We start from the raw sequence: 26,685 nt of genomic DNA, 5'->3' as shown, positions 1-26,685 counted from the left end.
GACCATTTGGAAACTCGGGCACTGCCCGAGGGCCCGGGGTCAATAGGGGGCCCCATGAGATGCCCCTGGTACCTTTTTCATAGGCTTTTTTGAGTTTGGGCAAGGACACAGGGGGCCCATGATCCCCTATTGCCCGGGGGCCCCATGTTTTGTCAGTCCGCCCCTGTGGCTGAGCCCCATATTTCTCCACCTACTCCTGGAGTAGATACACCCAGACCTTCTAAACCTGGTTCTCTGGCAGCCTGCATTTAAGAAACACTGTAAGCCATCTAGGAAGACTTCCGCAAGGAGTGCCCCTACGTATCCTGGTCGAGGGGGTGGTTGCTAATTTTTTAAAGGCCCTTTAAGATACCTGGGTGCTAGAGCACTCTTCAGTTGTTCGTCTACCCACAGATTAACAGACTTTCCCCTAGCACCTTGGGGTCACCTCATCCCAGTTCTTTATTTGCTATGTCAGTTTAGCTTCAGGAGTTGTATCCTACCCTGGTAACAACCCTCATTTCAAGGGATGTGGTGCAATTATTATTATTATAAAGCGCCAATAGTTCGCTCAGCACTGTACATTACAAAGGGGGACAGAACATGTGACAGAACAATACCAATACAATGCAAAACATGAGGGGATCGAGGGCCCTGCTCTTTCGAGCTTACAATCTAGGAGGGAGGGGATGGTGGTACAGGAGGAGATAGCTGTGGGGGATGGAGTGGTAGGAAGAGTGGAGGAGGTCGGCAAGTTAGCAGGGGGTGGGGTAGGCTTCCCTGAAGAGATGGGTTTTCAGGGTGCGCCTAAAGGAGAGGAGAGTAGGTGATAATCTGATGGGTTGGGGCAGGGAGTTCCAGAGGATGGGTGACACCCTGGAGAAGTCCTGGAGGCGGGCATGGGAGGAGGAGACCAGGGAACTAGAGAGAAGGAGGTCTTGTGAGGAGCGGAGTGTGCGTGTTGGGCGGTACTTGGATATTAGGTCAGTGATGTAGTCCGGGGCAGTATGGTGGACGGCTTTGTACGTCAGTGTTATCATTTTGAATTTGATCCGTTGCGCTATCGGAAGCCAGTGGAGGGATTGGCAGAGGGGGGTGGCGGAAACGGAGCGGTTGGAAAGGTGAATGAGTCTGGTAGCCGTATTCAGGATCGACTGAAGCGGGGATAGCCAGCGGGGAGGCAGGCCAGTGAGGAGGGAGTTGCAGTAGTCGAGTCGTGATATGATGAGGGAGTGGATGAGCTGTTTAGTGGTTTCTGGGGTTAGGAACGTGCGGATTTTGGCGATGTTGCGGAGGTGGAGTCTGCACAAGTTTGTTAAAGATTGGACTTGGGGCTGGAAGGATAGGTTGGAGTCCAGAATGACACCAAGTACTCTGGCCTGTGTAATAATCATATCTGGTCGCCCATTCGCCACTTCACTGTTACTTCAAAAATTATATACTTTAAAAAACAATTTAGGATGCTTACTCTTCAAAATATAATTGTGTCGGTAAAATGGTGACAAAAAAAAAAAAAAAAAAAACCTTCAGTATGGACATAATAGCCCATGAAACACCTTCTTTAAAAAAATTATGTGTTTATATATATACATATAATTTAATAGTTTTTCAGTGCAATAGCAAATACAGCCAAAATCAATAAAAGAAACAAAAAACCGTTTATAAAGTTCATAAATAAAACAATATATATAACAATCAGGACTGTAAGAATTTACAACAGATAAAAAAAAGATAAAAAATTACAATCTAAAATGTGTCAACCCAAACACGTGCCAAAGCCTTGACAGGTAACGTACATCCATGTTGAAGAATAAGGACCATTTAATCACAGAAGAGCGAGAGACTTTTTTGCCCTTCAGTGTTATGCATATATGCTTGGCTCCTGAATAACTGGAAGGTGATAGATAATTGGCACAGCCCTAACACTAATCCTAGAAATATAATTTACTAAATGTCTCTTTGTTCTTCACACACACGTCTCGGGATTTGTCACCACTTCGCCGTTCTGTTTATCATCTTCTTTCAAAAACTGTTCTGCTTCGGCCAGCTGCGGCTTCTCGTCGTCACCCTCGGGTGCCTTGTCTTCAGGTTTATTGAGTTCTCCAATTTCTGCAACCTCTTCTTTGCAATGTGGGTCTTCAGGTTTTTTCTTGATGCAGAAGAAATTGCCGATAGTCAGGACTAAGGCTGATGTGACCACTTCGACACCGGCGATGATGAACACAAACATGTATCTGTGGGTGGCATCCAAAATCTTTCCTACAATGAAAAAGAAAAAAATATTAATGTTTCTTGCTTAGATGTTCATCTCTTCACAACTTCACCCCCTGCCTAGAATTATACTTACGACACAAAACCTCTCTCCCACTGAGTCCAGCAATCTTTCCTCAGACATAGTCTGGCCTATCTTCCCTTCATACTGTGCCAGATCACCATGCAATCCCATGGGTATGCCGTGTACAGGGGCGGACTGACAACTCATGGGGCCCCCGGGCAATAGGGGATCATGGGGCCCCTGTGTCCTTGCCCAAACTCAAAAAAACCTATGAAAAAGGTACCAGGGGCATCTCATGGGACCCCCTACTGACCCCGGGACCTCTGGCAGTGCCCATGTTTCCAAATGGTCAGTCCACCCCTGGCCGTGTATAAGGTGACTGTTTTGTTTTTTGTCCTGGGGTTAATAAAATATAAAAATATATACAGGCATACCTCGGTTTACGAATTTAATGCGTTCAGCGGGACTTTTCATATTGTGAAAACTTTGTAAACCGAAAGTGGTTTCCCATAGGAATGCATTGAAAACCAATTAATCCGTTCTGGAGGTCAGAAAAAGGTAAGAAAAAAAAAGTCTTTTATCTGTTCAAAACTCTTTATAAAGTGCACTTTAAAGGCATAATTACTGTACAGGGACATGATAAAAAATTCATTTGTAAATGCATTGAAAAGCAATTAATCCGTTCCAGAGGTCAGAAAAAAGTAAAAAAAAGTCTTAACTGTTCAAAACTCTTTATAAAGGCATAGTACTGTACAGGGACATGATTAAAAAACAATTAGTAAATGCATTGAAAACCAATGTAATCCGTTCGTATTGCAAAAATAATTCATAAACCGAGGTACGCCTGTATACGCAAACTATACTTTTCTCTTTAACCACTTCAAGTCCGGACACTTTTACCCCCTTCCTGACCAGGGCAATTTTCAGCTTTCAGCGCTATCACACTTTGAATGACAATTGCGCGGTCATGCAACACTGTACCCAAATGAATTTTTTACCATTTTTTTGAGACAGATAAAGCTTTATTTTGGTGGTATTTATTCACCGCTGGGATTTTTTTTTTTTCTATGTAAATGAAAAAGTCCAAAAATTTTGAAAAAAAGTGTTTTTTTTATAAAATTTTGCAAATAAATAATATTTCATCATAAATCTTGGCCAAAATTTATTCTGTTATCTTTTTAGTAAAAAAAAAAATACAAATTAGTTTATAACCAAAAATTATAATTTTTAAACATTTTTTTTTACATTTTTATTTTATTTTTTTATATCATTTTTTATTTTATTTTTTTTTTTACATACTGTCACCCTAGCAGTACAGTGTCACCAGGGTGATGAAGATTTTTTTTTACACATTGCTTTTACACCCATATAGGCTGTAAAAGCAATCATTTCTCTTTCTCTCTGTCTGCATTCTTGCAGCCATTGAGAAGTACTGAGTGAGCTGTGATTGGTCACAGCTTGTCACATGGTGCAAGGCTGTTGTGAATAGCCTTGTACCATGTGACCTCTGTGATCATTCACAGATTTCACACGTAGTAAGCAATGATGTCACAAGTGACATCTTACTTACTACTTTGCATGTGATCACTGATTGGCCAATCAGTGATCACATGATCGGGACCTCGTACAGAGGTCCCGTCCGACGATCGGTGTTTCACTGTATCCGGAGGACACAGCGGGCACCGGATCGCGGTGCTGCGCGCTCCCAGGGAGCGCACACAAGCAGGATGCGGGGAGGCCGTTTATAAACGGCCACCCGACCCTGCACTGCCACCGTCCGGCCGTTTATATGCAACGGCCGGTGGGGAAGTGGTTAATGGCATAAGTCACCTTTGCTAAAAAAAAAACAAAAAAAAAAACCTGTCTATGCAGATAAGGGACATCTGTAGATAAAAACAAACTGTGCAGCTTTGACCTAAGTTGAATACTGCCCTTGCTATAGGTGTAGGCCGTTTCCCGTCATGAAGCCTGACGGGAAAACTCCTCAGACATTGTTAACAACCAGTGGCGACTGACAACTCATGGGGCCCCCGGGCAATAGGGGATCATGGGGCCCCTGTGTCCTTGCCCAAACTCAAAAAAGCCTATGAAAAAGGTACCAGGGGCATCTCATGGGGCCCCCTACTGACCCCAGGGCCTCGGGCAGTGCCCGAGTTTCCAAATGGTCAATCTGCCCCTGTTAACAACATTGCTAAGAGAAGCCCAAATGTTATTGTTCAGCTTTATCATTCTAACCCCCTTACCCATGTTTTCTCCTCCCTGATGAAGTAGCTCTAAGATCAGCATTTGAGAGCTCGCTCCTGTGATGGTGAGGGTAACAGGAATTTTTTAGCAATGTCCTAGAAGTTTTCCCATCAGCAGGGGTGTGGAAATTTTTGAAACAACTACTTGCCCAGGGACTAAATCGAGGTCCCAATATACTTGTCCCCCATGACAAGCTACTTGTCCTGATAAAAAATAAATACATTTTAACCAAAACCGTATTTAAATCTGAGGTGCTTTTAGGAAGGTCTGGGGCTTTTAAAAACAAAAGCGGCTTTATGGTGACTTAAACGTTTAATATTTTTAACATTGCGCTGTTTATCTCCTCCTCCCACCTGTCTCCAGCCCTGCCCATGGGGACTAGTAAGGAGGGGAGAGGCCTTGCAGTGTAATGAGCACCGATTGGCTGCTCCTCAGGAAAGGGGAGTGTCCGGCTTATCCTTTATCCCTTTTGCTGCCAGAGCCGGTTTTGCGATTTTTGCACACGTTTAAAAAATCATTTTGAAGATTACATAAAACCCCCAAACATTGTATATTTTCTGAAAGCAGAGACCCTAGAGAATAAAATAGTGGTAGTTCCAATCTTTTATGTCGCAGGATATTATTGCAAAATTTCAGTAAAAAGTACAAGTAAGTTAATTGTAAGAGCAAAAAAAAGTAATAAATTACCCTATTTTTTTGTAAAATATAAAAGATGAGGTTGCAACGAGTAAATAGATATCCAACGTGTCAAACCTTAAATTTGTGCGCGCTCGTGAAATGGCGACGAACTTCAGTACCCTATATTTTCTATAAGTGACACTTTTAAAGGCCCTTATAGGTCATCAGTATAGTGTACGGAGGAGATCTGGTGCTAGAATTATTGCTCTCATTCTGGCGTGTGCGGTGATATGTGACATGTGTATCACACTCAACGTTTTCAGGTGTAGATGCCCCAGCACGTGCTTTTACGTTTGTACATGTGTATATTTGATATGGGGAGGCCTCAATTTTTTTTGGGGGGAGGTGGTATGTGCTTGAGTGTAACTTTAATTTTTTTACTTAATTTTTTTTTCGTCACATAGGGGACTTTGTCCCCTATGTGATGATTTTTGGTGACAGGTTCTCTTGATTGTGGATGTCTAAAAGGCCCAGCTATGATCCTATTGCTCCTACATTAGGCCAGGAGGATAGCACAATTGGTGAAAGCTGTGCACTTGCCCATCAAGGTTGTATTTGAAGACCATTTGTGACAAATGAGGCCGACTGATGCTACAGACAATATAAATGAATCAACTTCTCTGTGTCTATTACAATCCTTTTTAATGTCAATTACAGAGATAGAGACCCCAAAGCTGCTACCTTCCCTAGGGCCCCACTCTACCTCAATACTTTTCCAATCATTGGTTTCCCGATAAGTATAGAAAATCATTAAGTTATTATTGAATTTATGGTCAAACAATAGCTACTTCTCCTTACTTGGAAATCAAATGGCCTCTGTCTCAAGTAAAAGTGCCAGCTTAGCCCCCCAAATTTTCAAGTTGAAGAACTACATTGAGTTTGCCACTCATGCCAAGATGGAGAAGACGTAGCTCAGAAAGTGCAGAGGTCAATGCAGAACCTCTAGCCAAGCAAATACGGAAATGTGCGACTTGTGGGTATCAGAGATACTTAAAGCGGAGCTCCACCCAAAAGGGGAAGTTCCATTTTAAGCCTTTGTCCCCCGCTTTCCATTAAGGATTGGCACCTTTTGGGAGCGGGTACCCGAATTTGACAGGTACCCACTCCCACTGCGATCGCCTAGGCGATCGGAAGCGGACGTTTTGCTCCCCCCTCCCTTCCCGTAGTCTTCTGGGACACGTGACAGGTCCCGGAAGACTACGGGGCCATTCACAAATTGACGCGTTTCTCGCGCATGCTCAGTGGGCACCCAGCTGTGAAGCCGCAAGCTGTCGCAGTCGGGTGCCCATACTGAAGATGCCGGCACCAGGGAGAGAAGACGGCCGTGGTGAGCACACCGCTGGATCGAGGGACAGGGAAGTGGCTGTATTTTGCAAGTCAGCAGCTACAGTTTTTGCAGCTGCTGACTTTTATTTATTTTTTTATCAGGTGGAACTCCACTTTAATAAACCAAATGTTATGTTTTTATAGACGTAGCACAAGCTGCTGCATGTAATTGATGTTGTTACAGGAGGGCAATCATTTTCAGATTCATTTTCAGAAAAGTACGGGGAGATGCTTCTAGCTATTAATATTTAGTATTTGAGTTAGGGATGCACCAAGTATTTTCATGAGTACTCGTGAAAATGCTCCTGATACCCGAAACGGATGCTTTGCAAAATATAGGATCACAAATTACAAAGCAAAGAATAGCATGTGATTTGAACAGGAATGCAGTGCAATTCCTGTCCAAATCGCATGAGGTTTCCTCACTGTTCCTATCTGAACCCACACAGGAGCGTTGTGGGAAACCTCCCTGTACCCGACCCATGCAGTCACACAAGGAAAAGCCAATTCACAGGTCTGGGGATTTGAAATCCCTGCGGTTTTCTCTTCTCTCTATGCAGGGAGTACACAGTGTTGACCAATCAGAAGCAGTCTAGCCAATACTGGGATGGCACAGCATGGGAACAGTGCAAGGAGGTTTCCTGCACAACTCTTGTGTGAACTCAGGATATGACAAGCTTGGGTTCATACAGGAGCAGTGGGGAAAGTGCATACGATTTGGACAGGAATCCTGTTCAAATTGTACGCTATTCAAATTGCATACATTTTGTACACACACAAATTGCACCGCAAAGTATTGGTACTCGGTATCGGTGAGTTCTTGATCAAAAGTGTCACTGCTCAAAAAAGAGTATCGGTGCATCCCTAATTTGAATGAAAAACAAAATACCCGCCACCACAGCTTGCTGAAAACTGTAAATCATTGAATGTTTACCTGCTGAGGGAGGTCCAATGAGAACTGCTACAGCCTCTGCTAGGAGCACCAAGCCAATAGCGCTGGAGAACTTTTGCGTGCCGACAATGGCCATGAGGACTTCAAACTGCAGAGCACCAACCATCCCATAGGAGATTCCAAAGAAGATGCAGAAGACCACCAAGCCCCCGTAGTTATCAGACATAGAGCCCATCAAATCAGTAAAACCATTAAAGATCATCGCAAAGCCAAAGAGATAGACACAACGTGGTCGCACCCATTTTAGACCCGCAATAACACCACAGGTAGGTCTAGCAAATATATCAATAAATCCAAGGATGGTGAGGAGGAACGCTGCCTTTGTGTCTTGCACGCCAAGGTCTTTTGCATAGCTGACCACAAAAACAGGTGGCACAAAAAGCCCCAAAACCATAATGGAGGCAGCAAGTGTGTAGATGACAAAGCCCCGGTCTTTGAACACCGTGAAGTCCAAAAGCTTTTTTGGTGGTGTGTTTTTGACTTCTTTGCTCTCCTCTTCCTCTTTCTCCTTCTCTTTCTTTGGTGGTTCCAGAGGTCTCATTAGCGCACCGCATACACAGCAGTTCAGAAGAAGACCCCCGAGGATAAGAAAGCCACCACGCCAGCCAAACTCATACTGGAGGATCTGCCCCAATGGGGACAAGCAACAAAGAAAGACGGGGCTTCCAGCTGCAGCAAGACCATTGGCCAATGGACGACGTTTGTCAAAGTATCTGTTTAACATGATCAGTGAAGGCTGGAAATTCAAAGCCAGGCCCAAACCTGAGGGGGGGAAAAGGAAAAGCAGACATATATGTTACAGAATATGTAAACACAACATTTCCTATTCCTGTCATGTGCCTGCTGTACCATGTATTTGTATGAATAGGTATCCTGTTCTCTTTGTTTTGTTTCCTTTGTGTGAAATATCTGGTGTTCCTAACTATACAAAAAACCCAACGGCTGCCCAGCCTGTTCTGGGAGTGGTACACCAGCTCACGTCGTACCCCCTACACAACATCCAGAAGAAGGTCACTACATAAACCCCCAAAGAAAAAAAGGATACAGCACCTCAATGGCTAATGAACAGGATATGTTTATTGGATGTAAACAATGAGCATAACAGTGCACATCCCATACATTAAGGACACATAGTCGGTGCTGAACAGGTCCAGCCTACACCCTGGTAGCTGATTGACTCTGCACTCCATAGACTGTAAGATAAGTCCATCACTCAATGCAACAGATAATAGGAACAATCTCACCAAGGGGATCTCAGGACAATTGTGCTGGTAAAGGTGGAAGGGATCACGTCCTCCCTCCATGTGCTATCCCCTGCTGAGAAGCCATAGTGCAAGCTGGCTCTCCTGACCCGCTGTATGCATACTACACATCGCGCTGCAAGCTGTCCCATCTCATCCCCAAGATATCGCTAGCTGGGACTGTATGATACTTTACCAGCACAGATGTCCTGAGATCCACTCGGGGAGATTGTTCCTATTATCTGTTGTATTGAGTGATGGACTTATCTTACAGCCTTTGGTTTGCAGAGTCAATCAGCTACCAGGGTGTAGGCTGGACCAGGGGCGGACTGACAACTCATGGGGCCCCCGGGCAATAGGGGATCATGGGGCCCCTGTGTCCTTGCCCAAACTCAAAAAAGCCTATGAACAAGGTACCAGGGGCATCTCATGGGGCCCCCTACTGACCCCGGGCCCTCGGGCAGTGCCCGAGTTTCCAAATGGTCAGTCCGCCCCTGGGCTGGACCTGTTCAGCGCCGACTATGTGTCCTTTTTGATGCTCTGATTACAGTCATGTGAACACAGGACCTGTACTAGTTTCATGAAATATTTTAATGTGATAAAATAAATACTTTAGGTCCTGTTCACATACTACGTGGTGGGAACAAGCTTCCTTGCTACGCAATTTTCAAAACGTGATTCTCACGCAAGTCTGTGTGCCACGCATAGGGCTGTCTATTCACTTGAATGGGCTTGCCCTATGCACGTTGGTCTCCCAAAAGAAGCTCCTGCTCTTTTTTGCAATTTTTTGTAGGAGCGATTTGCAGCAGTTGCCCAGTAATCCTGCCGTGCAATAATTGCAACAGAATTGCATAGCGTTTGGGGTGCCATTAAAGGATAATGCATTGCACTGCACATATTGCAGGGATTGCCACGCAATTTAGAAACGAGGGCAGACTAGCGATGATTCTGCCCGTGATTCCAAATCCTGAAGTGTGAATGGGGGCTTAAATATTTATAGGAAAAAGATAGAAATATTTGTTTAAAAGCTTCTGAGAAGAGAGAGTTTGGTAAATCTCTCTAAGGAGACTCTGATGGCAAAACAACAGACAGTGGCTTTAACTCTCTCCTACTCCCCCACAATCTAGCTTCCTATTAGCGGTTATACTCTACTTACATGTAGAGCCAGTTAAAATAATGTATCGTGGTTTTCAATTCAGGAATAAATACATCTGAAAAACATATTTTTTCTTAAATCTAGTATATATAATCTATTCCATTTAAATCATGTGTTCCCATTTTTAGTCAGTAGGTGGAGCTCTTGGCTCACTTGTACATGGTATCCAGACCCTTCTATAGCAGTGGTCTCCAAACTGTGGCCCAAGGGTTGGATATGGCCCTTTGCATGCCTTTATCCATCCCTTGGGGCACTATTCTTCCCACTGACACCAATGATGGGGTATACCAGGGATGGGGCACTATTCTTCCCACTGACACCAACAATGCAGCACTATTCCTCCCAATGACATCAACAACTGGGCACTATTCCCCCCACTGATACCAACAACGGGGCACTACTCCTCCCACTGACACCAACAACGGGACACAATTCCTCCCACTGATACCAATGATGGGGCACCATTCCTCCCACTGACACCAACAACGGGACACTATTCCTCCCACTGATGCCAACAACAGGGCACTATTTTTCCCACTGACACCAACAATGGGGCACTATTCCTCCACTTACACCAATGATGGGGCACTATTCCTCTACTGACACCAATGATGGGGCACTATTCCTCCCACTGACACCCATGATGGGGCACTATACCTCCCAATGACACCAACAATGGGACACAATTAATTTCACTGACACCAGCAATGGGGCACTATTCTTCCCACTAACACCAACGATGTAGCACTATTCCTCCCACTGATACCAACAATGGGGCACTATTCCTCCCACTGATACCAACAATGGGGTACTTTCCTCCCACTGACACAAACAAACAATGGGGAATGATGCCTCCCCTATACACCAACAATAGCACACTATTCCTTTCAATGACACCAACAACCTGGCATCGTTTAGTATCGCTGAAGCAAGACATTGTCTATTGCCACTGGCCCCCTGAAGTCTAAAGAAAAATACACTGGCCCTTTGGAGACCCCTGCTCTATAGGAAAAAAAAACTTTTTATTTACAGAGCTCAGTACTAGGGAAGGAGACCACATTTTCCAGTGCTGCAGTTCAGTAACACATACAGGATGTGTCCCTCCCCAGACCTGTAACTGGACAGTGAAGGAGAAGCAACAGGCTGATGGGCTCATCTGTCACTTTGCTCTCTCTTCCTATCAGCATGCCCTTTGCACTACAGCAAAACTGGTTGGCTCCCTGTGCTGCTTCTGCCCCACCCCCCAATCTGAGCTCTGCTATACAGGGACTACAACAGGCTGATACCAAGTCAAATTCAATACTTACACTGCTTGCATTTAAAAAATACATATATACACACACACACTATATTGCCAAAAGTATAGGGCCAGCCCTCCAAATCATGTGATTCAGGTGTTCCAATCCCCTCCATGGCCACAGGTGTATAAAATCATCCCCTAGGCATGCAGACTGCTTCTACAAACATTTGTGAAAGAATGGGTCGCTCTCAGGAGCTCAGTGACTCCAAGCGTGGTCCCGTGATAGGTTGTCACCTGTGCAATAAGTCCATCCGTGACATTTCCTGGCTACTAAATATTCCACGCTCAACTGTTAGTGGGATTATAACAAAGTGGAAGCAACTGGGAACAACAGCAACTCAGCCACCAAGTGGTAGGCCACGTCACATGACAGAGCGGGGTCAGCGCATGCTGAAGTGCACAGTGCGCAGAAGTCACCAACTGTCTGCAGAGTCAATAGCTAAAGACCTCCAAACTTGATGTGGCCTTCAGATTAGCACAACAACAGTGCATAGAGAGCTTCATGGAATGGGTTTCCATGGCCGAGCAGCTGCATCCAAGCCTTACATCACCAAGTGCAATGCAAAGCACCGGATGTAGTGGTGTAAAGCACGCCACCACTGGACTCTAGAGCAGTGGAGATATTTTCTCTGGAGTGAAGAATCGCACTTCTCTGTCTGGCAGTCCCATGGACATGTCTGGGTTTGCAGTTGCCAGGAGAACGGTTCTTGCCTGACTGCATTGTTCCAAGTGTAAAGTTTGGTGGAGGGGGGATTATGGTGTGGGGTTGTTTTTCAGGGGTTGGGCTTGGCCCCTTAGTCCCAGTGAAGGGAACTCTTAAGGCGTCAGCATACCAAGACATTTTGGACAATTTCATGCTCCCAACTTTGTGGGAAGAGTTTGGGGATGGCCCCTTCCTGTTCCAACATGACTGCACACCAGTGCACAAAGCAAGGTCCATAAAGACATGGATGAGCAATTTTGGGGTGGAGGAACTTGACTGGCCTGCACAGAGTCCTGACCTCAACCCCATAGAACACCTTTGGGATGAATTAGAGTGGAGACTACGAGCCAGGCCTCCTCCCCCGACATCAGTGCCTGACCTGACAAATGTGCTTCTGGAAGAATGGTCCAACCTTCCCATAGACACCCTCCTAAACCTTGTGGACGGCCTTCCCAGAATAGTTGAAGCTGTTATAGCTGCAAAGGGCGGGGCCAACTCAATATTGAACCCTACGGACTAAGATTGGGATGCCATTAAAGTTCATGTGTGTGTAAAGGCAGGCCGACCAATACTTTTGGCAATATAGTGTATATATACCTTAAGAACTGTAATCTTTTTTTTTTGGAGCTCAAATTTATAATGTTGGTTAGGAAAATATTCTTAATAGTACTAAAAACTGAGACACTTCCAAAATCTATAAGAACAATGGCTGGAGGTAGGTTGTAGGGTGAGGTCATGTGATAGACAGTTCCTGGCTGTTGCTCACCTGTGATGACTCCAGCAGTGAGGTATATGGTGAGGATACTCTTACAGAATGATGCACACACCATCCCGAGTGAGGCAAACAGACCGCCAACCATCATGACCGGCCGGCACCCAAAGCGGTTTACACAGATGCTGCACAGGGGACCTGGGAGGGAAGGAACAAAGGTTAGGCTGATGAGATGGAAGATCTTAAAAGATTCCCCTCTTCCCGAGTGCCATTATCCCCCATTATAGAATCCATCACCACACTGTGGTTTGTCTGGCTTTCCCTTCTTCATTCTATGTTAATAATACAGCAGTCTTATATTGTGCACATAACACACCCCTGTGTACAAACAAAGGGCTCCTGGAATAGTCCTGAGATACGCACAGTGCAGCTTACAACAGCCTCACAGTGTGTCTCCCTCCACCAAAAGACACACCCCTACTTCTCTCCCCTAGGGACACACTCCGCCCTGCTATAGACAAACCCCTCCCCTTTCCTGAGGATATGCCAATCCACCTCTCCTTTGGGGACACATCCTTCACCTCTCCAAAGGATATGCCCCTCCTACTTTTTCCCTGGAATACAACACTCCTTCTATCTCCTAGGGACACACCCCTCTCTGCTATTGGCATACCCCTTCTCTCCTTGGGACAAGCCCCCCTCCTCTCTCCTAGAGACACACCTTTCTTCCTCTATCCTAAAGATGCAATCCACTTCCTTTCTCCTGGGAACACACCCCGCCTCCTCCCTCCTAGGGACACACCCTTCTTTCTCTCTTCTAAGGACCAACGCCACTGCCTTTCTCCTGGGAACACACCCCGCCTCCTCCCTCCTAGGGACACACCCTTCTTTCTCTCTTCTAAGGACACATTCTGCTTTCTTCCTCCTACGAACATGCCCCGCCTCTTTCCTCCTAGAGACACACCCTTCTTCCTCTCTCTTAGGGATACACCCAGCCTCCTCCATCCTAGGGACACACCCTTCTTTCTCTCTCCTAGGGATACACCCAGCCTCCTCCATCCTAGAGACACACCCTTCTTCCTCTCTCCTAGGGATCCCCCCAGCCTCCTCCATCCTAGAGACACACCCTTCTTCCTCTCTCCTAGGGATACACCCAGCCTCCTTCATCCTAGGGACACACCCTTCTTCCTCTCTCCTAGGGATCCCCCCAGCCTCCTCCATCCTAGAGACACACCCTTCTTCCTCTCTCCTAGGGATACACCCAGCCTCCTCCATCCTAGAGACACACCCTTCTTCCTCTCTCCTAGGGATACACCCAGCCTCCTTCATCCTAGAGACACACCCTTCTTCCTCTCTCCTAGGGATACACCCAGCCTCCTTCATCCTAGAGACACACCCTTCTTTCTCTCTTCTAAGGACACAGCCTTCTTCCGTTCTCCTAGGAACACACCCTGCCTTCTTCCTCCTAGGGACACAACCTTCTTTTTCTCTTCTAAGGACACACCCTGCTTCCTCCTTCCTAGAGACGCACCCTGCTTCCTCCTACCTAGGGACACACCCTGCTTCCTCCTTCCTAGGGACACACCCTGCTTCCTCCTTCCTAGGGTCACACCCTGCTTCTGCCTTCCTAGGGACACACCCTGCTTCCTCCTTCCTAGGGACACACCCTGCTTCCTCCTTCCTAGGGTCACACCCTGCTTCTGCCTTCCTAGGGACACACCCTGCTTCCTCCTTCCTAGGGACACACCCTGCTTCCTCCTTCCTAGGGACACACCCTGCTTCCTCCTTCCTAGAGATACACCTTGCTTCCTCCTTCCTAGGGACACACCCTTTTTTCTCTCTAAGGACAACCCCCCTTTCTTTCTCCTAAGAACACTCCCCTCCTAAGGACACACCCCCTTCCGCCTCTCTCCTAAGCACCTCCCCTTTCTCCTATCTGCATTAAACACAGGATGCTCCCAAACATGAGTGTCGTTCCACATTACATCAAGGATTGACTGCTTTGTTTTGACATTTTTTATAGAAATAATTGAAGAAACAAAACCCCATTATTTAGTATACATGTAGACTTCAGGCTCATTCACACACCTGCAGTGACCTGTGTTTTTGTGCACTGGATTAATGTAGGTCACTGTTAGGGCACATAGAAAACACCCTTTGTTCACACCACAATGTAGTGTACATATGTTACATCACTGAGCACTAATGGAGAGGGGCGGGGGAGGGGCAAACTAGGATGCAGTGCAGGCAACCAACATCCTCCATATCAACTGATGATGTCATTGGTTGTCAGGACGCCGGCGGCTAGAAGGTTGTAATGGTGCACAATGAAATCCTGTGGTTTTGTGTAACTAAAAGGTAGACTTGTTCCACCCGCTGGCTTGTATGCAAGTTTGGGGCAATTTTTAGACATTTTGCCAAGGCACCCCTGAAGAAACCTCAAGGCACCACTGAAGAAACCTACAGGTGCCTGGTCACCCTGGTTGAGAAAGGCTGCTCTAGGGCAGCCTTTCTCAACCAGGGTGCCAAGGCACCCCGGGGTGCCTTGAGGTTTTTTCAGGGGTGCCTTGGCAAAACATCTAAAAATTGCCCCAAACTTGTATACAGCCAGCAGATGGAAGAAGCCTTCCTTTTAGTTACACAAAGCCACAGGTTTTCATTGTGCACCATTACGACTTTCTAGCTCCCAGCATCCTGACAACCAATGACATCATCAGTTGAAAAGGAGGATGTCAGCTGCCTGCAGAGCATCCTAGTTTGCCCCTCCCCCGCCCCTCTCCATTAGTGCTGGGGTCACATTAGCTCAGTGATGGAGAAAAACTGAGGGAGAAGGGAAACATTGGAATACTAGTCAGTACCAGTGTGCAAAAGTGTAATGGCTTTGGAAGAATAAATCACCTCTAATTTTGGGTGTCCTACATGTGTGGGTGTTGCTGTGTTGTATTATATATTAGAATAGTTTTTCACATTTCAGAATGGGGTGCCTCAGGACTGTCCATAATTTTAAAGGGTGTCTCGGGACTGTCCATAATTTTAAAGCGTGCCTTGACTGAAAAAAAGTTGAAAAACAATGCTCTAGGGTGTCTGCTTTCAGAAAATATATCATGTTTGATATATTAGGATTTTGTGTAATCTTTGGGCCTAAAATTATTTTTTTTTTGTGTGCAAAAAATGCATAAATGGCTCTGACAGCGAGAGGGTTAAACCTTATCTGACATTTAGCGATCCACCCCTCTATTGTAACTAGGTCTTGCAGTATGTTGAGTTAAAATGCAACCTGGCTGCATTTTAACACAATATACATGATGTAAATACAACTGAAATTAACCACCTCCCATCCACCGGATCGTCATACGGGATCTCTGTGCGAGGTCCCGATCATGTGATCAGTGATTGGCCAATCAGTGATCACATGCAGAGGAGTAAGCAAGATCTCACTTCTGACATCATTCCTTACTACGTGTGAAATCTGTGAATGATCACAGAGATCACATGGTACAGGGCTATTCACAACAGCCTTGTACCATGTGACAAGCTGTGACCAATCACAGCTCACACAGTGTTTTTCAATGGCTGCAAGAATGCAGTCAGAGAAAAGGAGAAATGATTGCTTTTACAGCCTTTATGGGTGTAAAAGCAATCAGTGTAAAAAAAAAAAAAAAATCTTCATCACCCCCCACAAGCAGTACAATGTCACCATGGTGACACTGTAGTGCTAGGATGACAGTATGTAAAAAAACCCCATAAAAATTCATATAAAAAAAATTAAAATGTAAACATTTTTTTAAAACAATTATAATTTTTGATTAGAAACTAATTCGGGTTATTTTGTTTTTTTACTAAAAAGATAACCAAATAAATTTTGTCCAAAATTTATGATGAAATATTTATTTGCAAACAAGAAAAACACTTTTTAAAAAAAGTTTGGGGCTTTTTTATTTATATACCAAAAAAAATAAAAATCCCAGTGGTGAATAAAAATCACCAAAATAAAGCTTTATCTGTCTCAAAAAAAATTGCTAAAAAATTAATATGGGTACAATGTAGCATGACCGCGCAATTGTCATTCAAAGTGTGACAGCGCTGAAAGCTGAAAATTGGCCTGGACAGGAAGGGGGTAAAAGTGTCCGGACTGGAAGTGGTTAATAGAACCAACTTTTTATTTTCACTATTGTGACTCTTCCAAGGGGCCCGTCACTTCACAACGGATGGCATGAAAATGCAGACGACACATAAAAACAATGCAATGCGTATGAAAATGTGTGTAAAATGTACATCTTTGCGTTGCAGTAAGTTGTATGGGCAGCACGGTGTTAAAGGACTGTTTGAAAAAAAAAATAATAATTTCACTTTCCTTACAAAAAAACAAAAAACAAAGACAATCCAGCTGTTTTTAGAGAACGCTGGCAACCACGGGCTAAGTGTCTGGCTTTTTATGAACGGGTTAATCCCGATGCTGATGGATTACTAGAGGAGCCGATTTATACTCCCCAGATAAGCGGCTCCAGAGAGTACACCCACCATGGTCACATACTGTAAATGGGAGACTTCTATTACGATGGGAACTTTAGAGAAAACAAACCAAGCCATGCTGGGATGATAATTGTAATTTTATACAGGTGCTACAAGAAAAAAAAAGTGTGAATGGAAGTTGTGCATTCTCAGTAAGGCCGGCCATAGACGGTGCGAAAATCGGACGATTTTTCGCCAGAAAGATTAATCGGCTGATTTTCGCACTGTTAGTGGGTTAATTCGTTGGCCGGTTTTCGTGGTTTTTTCCACTTTTGGATTATCAGTCATGTTGGAAAATTTGTGCAAAAAACGACCGATTTTCGCATCAATGATGGTCAAATCGCACGATCGTTTTTACAAAAAAAATATGCGCATGAGCTGTGACTTGGAAGGAACAGAAGTTTTGCCTGTTATATGGGGTGAACTTTATGACTTGGTAATAATTGGTGGTTACGTCGGTTTAACAAACGACCGATGTTTCGTTTATCGAACAAAAAAACGTCCGGTTTTCGAGCCGTCTATGGCGTGCATAAGGCTGGCCATACACTATACAATTTTATGTCCAATTTCTGCCCAATATCTTTTAGATTTACCTTCAATGTCACACATTCAGATGCAGCGAGCGTAAGTGATGAAAAGCTTGAGTAAAAGAACACACACCCTGGCATCCCTTTAAACCAGCATGGTCCTTTCACATGTCACATGTCAATTGTATACAATGGATGGCTTCCTGTCATGCCATCCGTTGTATACAATTATATTGTTAGCTGTGACTGGTCAAGGCATTCACAAGGGCCAATCACAGTCCATCTGTATCATGTGATCAGCTTTTGCCCAATCACAGCCAGGGGCGGACTGACAACTCATGGGGCCCCCGGGCAATAGGGGATCATGGGGCCCCCCGTGTCTTTGCCCAAACTCAAAAAAGCCTATGAAAAAGGTATCAGGGGCATCTCATGGGGCCCCCTACTGACCCCGGGCCCTCGGGCAGTGCCCGAGTTTCCAAATGGTCAGTCCGCCCCTGATCACAGCTAATCACATTAACAGACCGAATGAATCAGTTTCATTTAGTAACAATGATTGCAAATATCAATGAAATACATTGGTATTAGCAATCATGTGTAAAAATTGTAAGCTCCAAGGAGCAGGGCCCTCGAACCCCTCGTGTATTGAATCGTATTGTTACTGTACTGTCTCGTGTACTGTCTCCCTTTATAATGTACAGCGCTGAGCAAACTGTTGGCGCTATATAAATCCTGTATAATAGTAAAATAATAATAATTAAAAAAAAAAATCCTGATCACTTGCCCAGAGTAGTTCAATGTTACTATGGTAACATTGTATTGCTTTGGTCCCAGTGAGCTGAAAAATAAAATAATAAAAAAAAGAAAAATGTAATAAAAAATAAAAAAAATAATAGTAACATTTGAAAAAAAAAAATATTATTATTTTCACCAAAGAAATGTAGCAGAATACATTTTGACCTAAGTTTATGAAGAAATGTTGTTTATTTGCTAAATTTTATAACCAAAATGAAGAAAAGTGCGTTTTATTTTTCAAAAGTTTCAGGTGTTTTTTGTTTTAATTGGCAAAAAATAAACATCTCGGTTGTGATTAAATACCCCCAAAAGAAAGTTCTATTTGTGTGAAAAAAATGATAAAAATGTCATATGGGTACAGTGTTGCATGACCGTCATTCAAAGTGCGACAGCGCTGAAAGCTGAAAATTGTCCTGGACAGGAAGGGGGTATAAGTGCCCGGTACTGAATTGGTTAATGTCTGTATTGTCAGCTCCATCCAGAGCCCCAAATTCTGCATATTTTTCAGAACTACCTCCGTGAGTAAGCTATACTGTATTTCGGCCACTCGATGGATTTGATGATACAGGCATTAAAGGAGAAGTACAGCCAAAATGTTTTTTTTTGGCTATACTTCCCCTATGGATTCCAGGGGTGCAGTTAGTTGTACATTCCTGTGACCCACTCTCAGCCAACAACATGCTAAAGAGCCAATCCAGGCTCTCAAAAAATCCTGACCGTATGGACAGGATCCCCCCAGAAGTCTGGACCAGCACCTGGCTCAGGTTCTCAGTGATCCACCAAGAGCCTGAGCCAGCCCAACCCTCCCCTTCCACAGGCCGGCACTCCAGTGAGTGCTGGAGGCAGGGGCGGACTGACCATTTGGAAACTCGGGCACTGCCCGAGGGCCCGGGGTCAGTAGGGGGCCCTCGAGATGCCCCACCTTTTTCATAGGCTTTTTTGAGTTTGGGCAAGGACACAGGGGCCCCATGATCCCCTATTGCCCGGGGGCCCCATGAGTTGTCAGTCCGCCCCTGGCTGGAGGGACAGAGCAGAGAGCCAGTGACTGCTCATAGCAGAGGAGAAGAACTGCGCAATCGCTGTGTTTGTTCTCACTACAGAGCCCATACTTCTCTTATCTTAGAAACAAAATGGGACATTTTTTCCAACTTGTGTGAATGCTTCTGACATTTGCGTAATGAATCTGTAATAAACAGACCATATCTGACACTTCAAATAATGTTGAAAAAAGACAAACAAACAAGCAGTGGATTGTTTTTCAGAGGGTGGCAGAGCAGCGGCTGACACCTGTCAAACTCTGCATCCTGAGAAAAAAATTCCATGGCTGCAAAGCATTGCGGCATGTGTACAGTCCTGTCAGGATGTAACATTAGCATTCAGGCGGGCAGCTTGGGGGCAGTAAAACCATGGCTCAGCTGCCTGATTTTACTGCCCCTTGGCCGCCCATGTGAAAGAGCCTTAAGTTGCCGCTTTTTGGGGGGAGGATGGGGTAGGGGGAAGCAAGTACCCTTTTTTGTCAGTACCCGCTCCCACTTCCCCGATCCTCCCCTGACCCCCCCACCCCCTCTCTGCTCCCCTGATCTCGCACATGTGGGGAGCCGGCTGTGAGATATCAGGAAATTACAGCTGGCTCCCAAAGACCACATTTTTTTTGTAGCATTTGTAGCTGCTGACTGTTCATTTTCACAACACTGGATGAAGTTGATCTTTAAAGTCTATTTAAAACTTTATGTCCACCTGACACTACCTTTGTCCACTGGACGACAACGCTGTTGTGCTATTTTGCTGCAGAACAAACAGTGTTGTCACCCTGTGAAAGGAGGTAAAAAATAATAAACAGCAGGCAGGATCAATAGGTAATAGGAGAACATCACAGGGAGGGCGAAGAAAAACAAAAACTGCTGTGCTATTGCTTGTGACAGGCTGTATAAGATGTCATTTTTCATTTGTCAATGGACATTAACAAAGTCTAGCATCAAGTCAATTAAACTCCTGTGACATTAATCTGGTCAGGTAAGTAGCAGGGGTGGTTGGTAATCAGTTCCAACTGTTTTGGTGTTAATGAAATTAACAACAGGTGCGCTAGATGGGCAACAATGAGACAACCCCAAAACAGGAATGGTTTTCCAAGTGGAGGCCACTGACATTTTCTGACTAGTTTTGCATTTGGCTAGGGTCAATGTCACTACTGGTAGCATGAGGCCATACCTGGACCCTACAGAGGTTACACAGGCAGTCCAACTCCTCCAGGATGGCACATCAATACGTGCCATTGTCAGAAGGTTTGCTGTGTCTCTCAGCACAGTCTCAAAAGACTGTATGACCTCCATGATTTGTAAGGACGGCACCAAGTCTTCTAGGCACGGAATGAACAAGTTGGTGACATATTGCAACATCGATCTTTTTCCATTCCTCTTTTAGAGCCTGGATGCTGGATGGCGAGTGATGCTTGTCTCTTCAGAATTCCCCATAGGTGTTCAATTGGGTTCAGATCAGGAGACATACTTGGCCACTGAATCACTTTCACCCGGTTCTTCTTCAGAAATGCAACAGTGGCCTTAGATGTGTGTTTTGGATCATTGTCATGTTGGAAAAGTGCACGACGACCGAGGGCACAGAGTGATGGGAGCATCTTCTCTTTCAATATAGAGCAGTACATCTGTGAATTCATGACAACATCAATGAAATGCAGCTCCACGACACCAGCATCACTCACGCATCCCCACAGAAGGACATTGCCACCACCATGTTTCACTGTAGGCACCATGCATTTTCCTTTGTACTCCTCACCTTTGCGACGCACAACAGATTTGAAGCCATCAATTCCAAAAACATATATCTTGGTCTCATCACTCCAGAGTACAGAGTCCCAGTAGTCTTCCTCTTTTTCAGCATTGGCCCTGGTAAATCCTAAGTGGGCTTTTTTGTGCATGGGCTTTAGAAAAGGCTTCCTTCGTGGACGACACCCATGCATACCATTCCTCTGCAGTGTACGCCACAGGCGGGTGTCACGGGAAACAGTCATCCCAGTTTAGCTTTCTACTTTTTTAGCTAGCTGCAATGAACTTCCATGGAAATTTTCTTCAACATTTCTCATCAGAAGACACTCCTGTCGAGGTGTTAACTTCTGTGGACAGCCTGGACGTCTCTGTGAGATGGTTGCAGTTCCATCTTTGTTAAATTTTTGCTATAGTATTCTGACTGATAAGTAAGTCTTTGCTGATCTTCTTGTAGCCTTCACCTTTCTTGTGTAAAGAAATTATCTTCTGTCTCAGGTCATTTTTTCTCCATGTGGTGCCATTGCTGACAGCATGAAATGGGAAGAGGTTTTCTTTGTTAAGTAGCGTAAGACTTTCACTGGGGTTTATTCATTTTTGTAACATGGTCTTGAATAAATTTGTTAGGAAAAATACTTTTTTTGTGTGTGCAAATTAGGAAAAAGTTTTTGCAATCAATGTCCCACATTTGTGAGTATTTTGTAGTATAGTGTCCTATAGAAAATGTTGATTCTGAAAGGAAACTAAAGGTTTTCTGAAAAATCTGTTGGGGTGTACCAATTTATGCTGAGCACTGTACATATTGAAATCTGCCCTCACAAAAAATGCAAAAAAATTCATATGGGTACAGTGTTGCCTGACCGCGCAATTGTCACATCTAGGATACTCCTCTACACAACTCATAAAGTAGTCAACGGTCTCCCAGGAATAGGAAAAGGAAGCACAGAAACACCCAATAGTGCAGACTGCTAGTTTATTTTCATTAACCACTTGCCGCCCAGCCACCGCATATAAAATGCGGCAGGGAGGCACTCGTAGGCAAAAGCACGTTTTAAAACGGCTGCCTTCAAAACAGGTAGCCGCCCTACCTGTCCCGCGGGTGTCAGCAGCGGGTGTCAGCCGCCGGGTCACGGACGGTTTTTACCGGCTGTTTTCCCGCGATTGACGGTGATTGCTGACACAGAGCAGGGCTGCATTGTTTACACACCGCCCTGTTCTGTGTCAGTTCTCTGACAGCTTGTGAGAAGCTGCAGAGTTTCTCTCCCTCCCCCTCCCCCTCCAGTACACACCCCGCCCCCTAGTAAAACACTCCCCTTACACAGCAAATTCTAAAAATGTTAACCCCTTCCTCCCCAGTGACATTAGTACAGTTTCAGTGTTTTTTTTTCACTGATCACTGTATTGGTGTGACTGGGGATGTCAGTGACCCCAAGTCAGTTCCCCCCCGTGTCAAAATGTCCGCCGCAGTCCCGCAGTCCTGCCATAAGTCGCTGATCGCCGCCATTATTAGTATAAATAAAAATTAAAAATCCCAGTATCTTTCCCGCCATTTGTAAACGCTATAACTTTCACGTAAACCAATTAATTTACACGTATTGGGATTTTTTTTAGCAAAGACATGTCGCAGAATGCATTTTGGCAGAAATTTATGACTAAATTTGATTTTTGCATTTTTTTTTACTGGACATGTTGTATAGCAAAAAGTCCAAAATATTGTTTTTTTTCCCTCAAAATTGTCAGCCTTTTTTTTTTATAGCGCAAAAAATAGAAACCGCACAGGCGATCAAATACCACCAACAGAAAGCTCAATTTATGGGGGAAAAAAGGATGTAAATTTCATTTATGTACCGTATTGCATGACCGCGCAATTGTCCATTAAACTAGCGCAGTGCTGTATAGCAGAAAAATGGCGTAAATTGCAGTATTTATACCATAGTTTGTAGACGCTATAACTTCCACACAAAGCAATCAATATACACTTATTGGGATTTTTTTTACCAAAAACATGTAGCAGAATACATTTTGGCCTAAATTTATAACCAACTTTGAGTTTACTATATATTTTTTATAGCTGAAAGTAAAAAATATTGTTTTTCTTCAAAATTTTTGGCCTTTTTTTGTTTATAGCGTGAAAAATAAAAAGCGCACAGGTGATCAAATTACACCGAAAGAAAGCTCTATTTGTGTGAAAAAAAGGACATAAATTTTGTTTGGGTGCAGCATTGCATGACCGCGCAATTATCAGTTGAATTAGTGCAGCGCCGAATAGCAAAAAGAGGCCTGGTCATTAAGGGGGGTAAATCCTCAGGAGCTCAAGTGGTTAAAAGGTTAAAATTTCAGTCTAATGTTAAAAGCTCATGAAGGCATATCACAGGGTATTAGCATACTCGACTTTCCAAAATGGAGTCTAAGCTCTGTCCAGCGTGATGACGTCCCTGCCCGTGGATGCGTTGCGCCCCAGTTGGCCTTCTCAAAGGCTCAGCTGGCCTTTGGCCACACTCTGGAAAGTGATCTGCAAAAGTTTTCTTTTTTAAAAAAAACCAAATGTCTTTTTTAGTATACAGCAGCTTAAAAGTGTGACAATGATCCATTTATCCGTGACAAAGATATTAGGCAAAGTTTTATTTAGTTGCCAAGACAAAATAAAGGACGTTCTCTATAAATGACACATCTAGCAAGGCAGACGGCTGGTCCAGCTGTCTTTTAGTTTTCGTGACCTCCTGTACGATCAATCAGCATCCAGCCGGCTGCTGGGAGTTACGCCAGACCGGATTACGCTGTGCTCATCCAGTACATGATATGGGGACAGCACACAGGGCTCAGCTACAGATCCCCATACTATCATGGTGGAAAAGCCTAACCCCTTACCGCCCAGTCGCGGCGTGCTTTTCACAGGGTTTTTAAGTCAGGGGAGGGAGGCATCGTCCAATCACATGACCACTGTGACTGGCTGTCACAGTGGTTATAGGAATGGGAACCAGCCCTTCCAGCTGCAGGTCATTACCAATGACCGGGAGCCGTCTCTAAAACTGGGAGCACAGTGCATTTTAAAGTGGAACTCCAGCATTTTTCCATTTTTGCTTTTTATTTCCCCCCCCCATGTTAAAAAAAAATATTTTTTATTTATTACAGCTACTTATATAAGGCTGTCAATTTACACAGCACTTTACATGTGTGTAAGACACCAGTGACATCATTATTGCCTGTGCAGACAGCGTGACAACCGGCATTTCCCTGTTTACATGTGATCAGCTGTGATTGGACACAGCTGATCACATGACTGAGCAGACATCTTCGGCTCTTTCCGTAGATCGGTGATCCGCTGTGTCCGAGGGACACAGCGCACCGCCGATCGCCGGCTCCCTGAGCCGCGCATGCGCGGTGAGAATGGGAGGACGTCATATGACGTCCTCCCAGAACGAGAGAACCACCTTGTGCCCGTCATTGGACTATATAGCGGGCGGGAGGTGGTTAACAATAACAAGAAGTGGTTGTCATGGTTTGGTTGATATTTTGCCAAGGCATTCAGTGTAAGCCTGATGGAACGCTTGATGGATGTTTGGTTAGATGTGTCTGATAAGCACTCACCTGTTCCATATAACATAGCAAGTAAGATGGAAGAAATCCACGCTGTGTCACTGTATCCGATCCCAAATTCTCTGATAAGTTCCTTAAAAAACACACTGACTGCCTTGGGGAAGGCGTAGGAGAACCCGGTGATGACAAAACATCCGAAGAGCACAGCCCAGCCCCAGCCACCATCGGGGGCCTTCACCTTACTTGGATTGTCGTCCACAACCACCGCACCCATGATGCTCTACTCCGACTGCCTGTAAGAAATACAGAGGGCAATGTGATTACAAGGAACAATATCCTAGGGTTATGTATGTTTATGTACAGATTCCCTTCAGCAACACTTTTATTCTGGAGGAACATTAGGTTTCAAGTAGTGTTGAGCTTGGGTTCAGTCCCAACCCGTGTTTGGTTGGACCCAGAAGGAAGCTGCTAGTCCCTGGCCAATCAATTGTGGCCAAGGCATTCCCTGCCCCACCGCTGAATGTAAATAAAGGGTTATGAGTGGTGATTACATTATTCACCTAATATGGCCACATGGCCCTATTGCTCCACCCCATTTACTGAGAAGCCATATGGCCAAATTAGGTCAATGATGTCACAAGCATCGCTGTTCATTTGTGTACGTGCAGCTGCAGGGTGGGGATCACCTCGGCAGAAATTGCTTGACCTGACAACTTTTTTCCAGATTTGTCCTAACATGGGTTTGGGGTGAACCCAAGCTCATCCAAGGATCATTTCAAGGAGGACCTCCAACTTCTACCCCAATGAACCTACTTTAAGAATAACTGTTTAAGTCACAGGTATGTGGCAGCTGGTCCATAGGTCTTCCAGAGCTGCTGAAACCACAAGAATCATACACATTACAATCTAACTGCACAATCTCTGTACAATCTCATTTAGATCTGCCAAAACTATGTGATATTGTAACCTATCTGTATCCAATAAAGCAGACCTTAACTCTGCATAGCTCTTGGTATATCTAAAGATTGTAAAATCAGAATGCAATGTGTAAGGCAAGTTTAAAGGAAATCATACACCAATATGGAACCAGTTAGGAATGAACATGTAACAATGTGAATTGCCACACCTAAAGTGAACCTTTGTCTTGGCCATGTAGAGGAAAGCAACAAGGTCAGTTAACTGGCCTTCTTTTCAGCATTCTGTACTTGCCTTTCCTTCATTCCCCTACTGGGATCATAGAGATATACCCCTGGGTGCTGGAAGATATACCCCTGGGTGCTGGAAGACATACCTCTGGGTGCTGGAAGATATACCCCTGGGTGCTGGATGATATACCCCTGGGTGCTGGAAGATATATCTCTGGGTGCTGGAAGATATACCTCTGGGTGCTGGAAGATATACCCTTGGGTGTTGGAAGATGTACCCCTGGGGGTTGGCAGATATACCCCTGGGTGTTGGAAGCATGTGGCTCACTCCGCTTCCTTTCACATGACAGCACCGATGCTTGGTGATTGGCTCCAAGCTCTCACATGCGAAGGGTAGAGAGCCCTCTGCTAAATTAGTACGGGACGTTTTTTTTTTTCGCTCCTAGTTGCTACATAGAGAAACAAAGGGACATCCTCACTGGATGTAACTGACAACAGCGAGAGCCAGTGGCTTGCTGTGTCTCAGCCAATGAGGAGGAAGAGACCCAGGAGAGCCGTTGCTCTCGGGCACATCGCTGGATCGAGATCAGGCTCAGGTAAACATTGTGGAAGGCTGAGGGAGGAACTGCACACTGAAGGATTTTACCTTCACGCATAGAGTGCACAAATGTACAAAGCCTTTATAGCCATTTAGTGAGAGTTTATTAGTCAGGCAAGAGAGAGAGAGGATGGACTCTGCAAGGCCCTTACAGCCCGGCACTCAGACAAGAGAGAGGAAGGACTCTGCAAGGCCCTTACAGCCCGGCACTCAGACAAGAGAGAGGAAGGA

At 44.8% G+C, this 26,685-nt stretch overlaps 1 protein-coding gene and 1 pseudogene across 1 annotated transcript in view; one reads left to right on the top strand and one right to left on the bottom strand.

The window, feature by feature from the left end:
* Positions 1-1,618: 1,618 nt before the first annotated feature.
* Positions 1,619-26,685, bottom strand: part of SLC16A3 (solute carrier family 16 member 3) — a 69,555-nt gene continuing 44,488 nt past the window's right edge. The window contains exons 2-5 of the mRNA XM_089671118.1: positions 24,763-25,004; positions 12,621-12,764; positions 7,437-8,216; positions 1,619-2,238 (exon numbers count right to left, since the gene is read on the bottom strand). Of these exons, the coding sequence (XP_089527244.1) occupies positions 1,946-2,238; positions 7,437-8,216; positions 12,621-12,764; positions 24,763-24,985 (1,440 nt within the window). The 5' untranslated portion in view covers positions 24,986-25,004 and the 3' untranslated portion in view covers positions 1,619-1,945. The remainder of the gene's footprint in view (positions 2,239-7,436; positions 8,217-12,620; positions 12,765-24,762; positions 25,005-26,685) is intronic.
* On the top strand, positions 16,836-21,452 carry LOC149474708 (uncharacterized; annotated as a pseudogene).

Source organism: Staurois parvus, unplaced genomic scaffold (genome assembly GCF_062004578.1).
Source record: "Staurois parvus isolate SC_StPar_1 unplaced genomic scaffold, SC_StPar_1.0 ptg000003l, whole genome shotgun sequence".
NCBI lineage: Eukaryota > Metazoa > Chordata > Amphibia > Anura > Ranidae > Staurois > Staurois parvus.
Note: the sequence above shows the minus strand (reverse complement) of the source record. Positions and strands in the feature narration are given on the sequence as shown.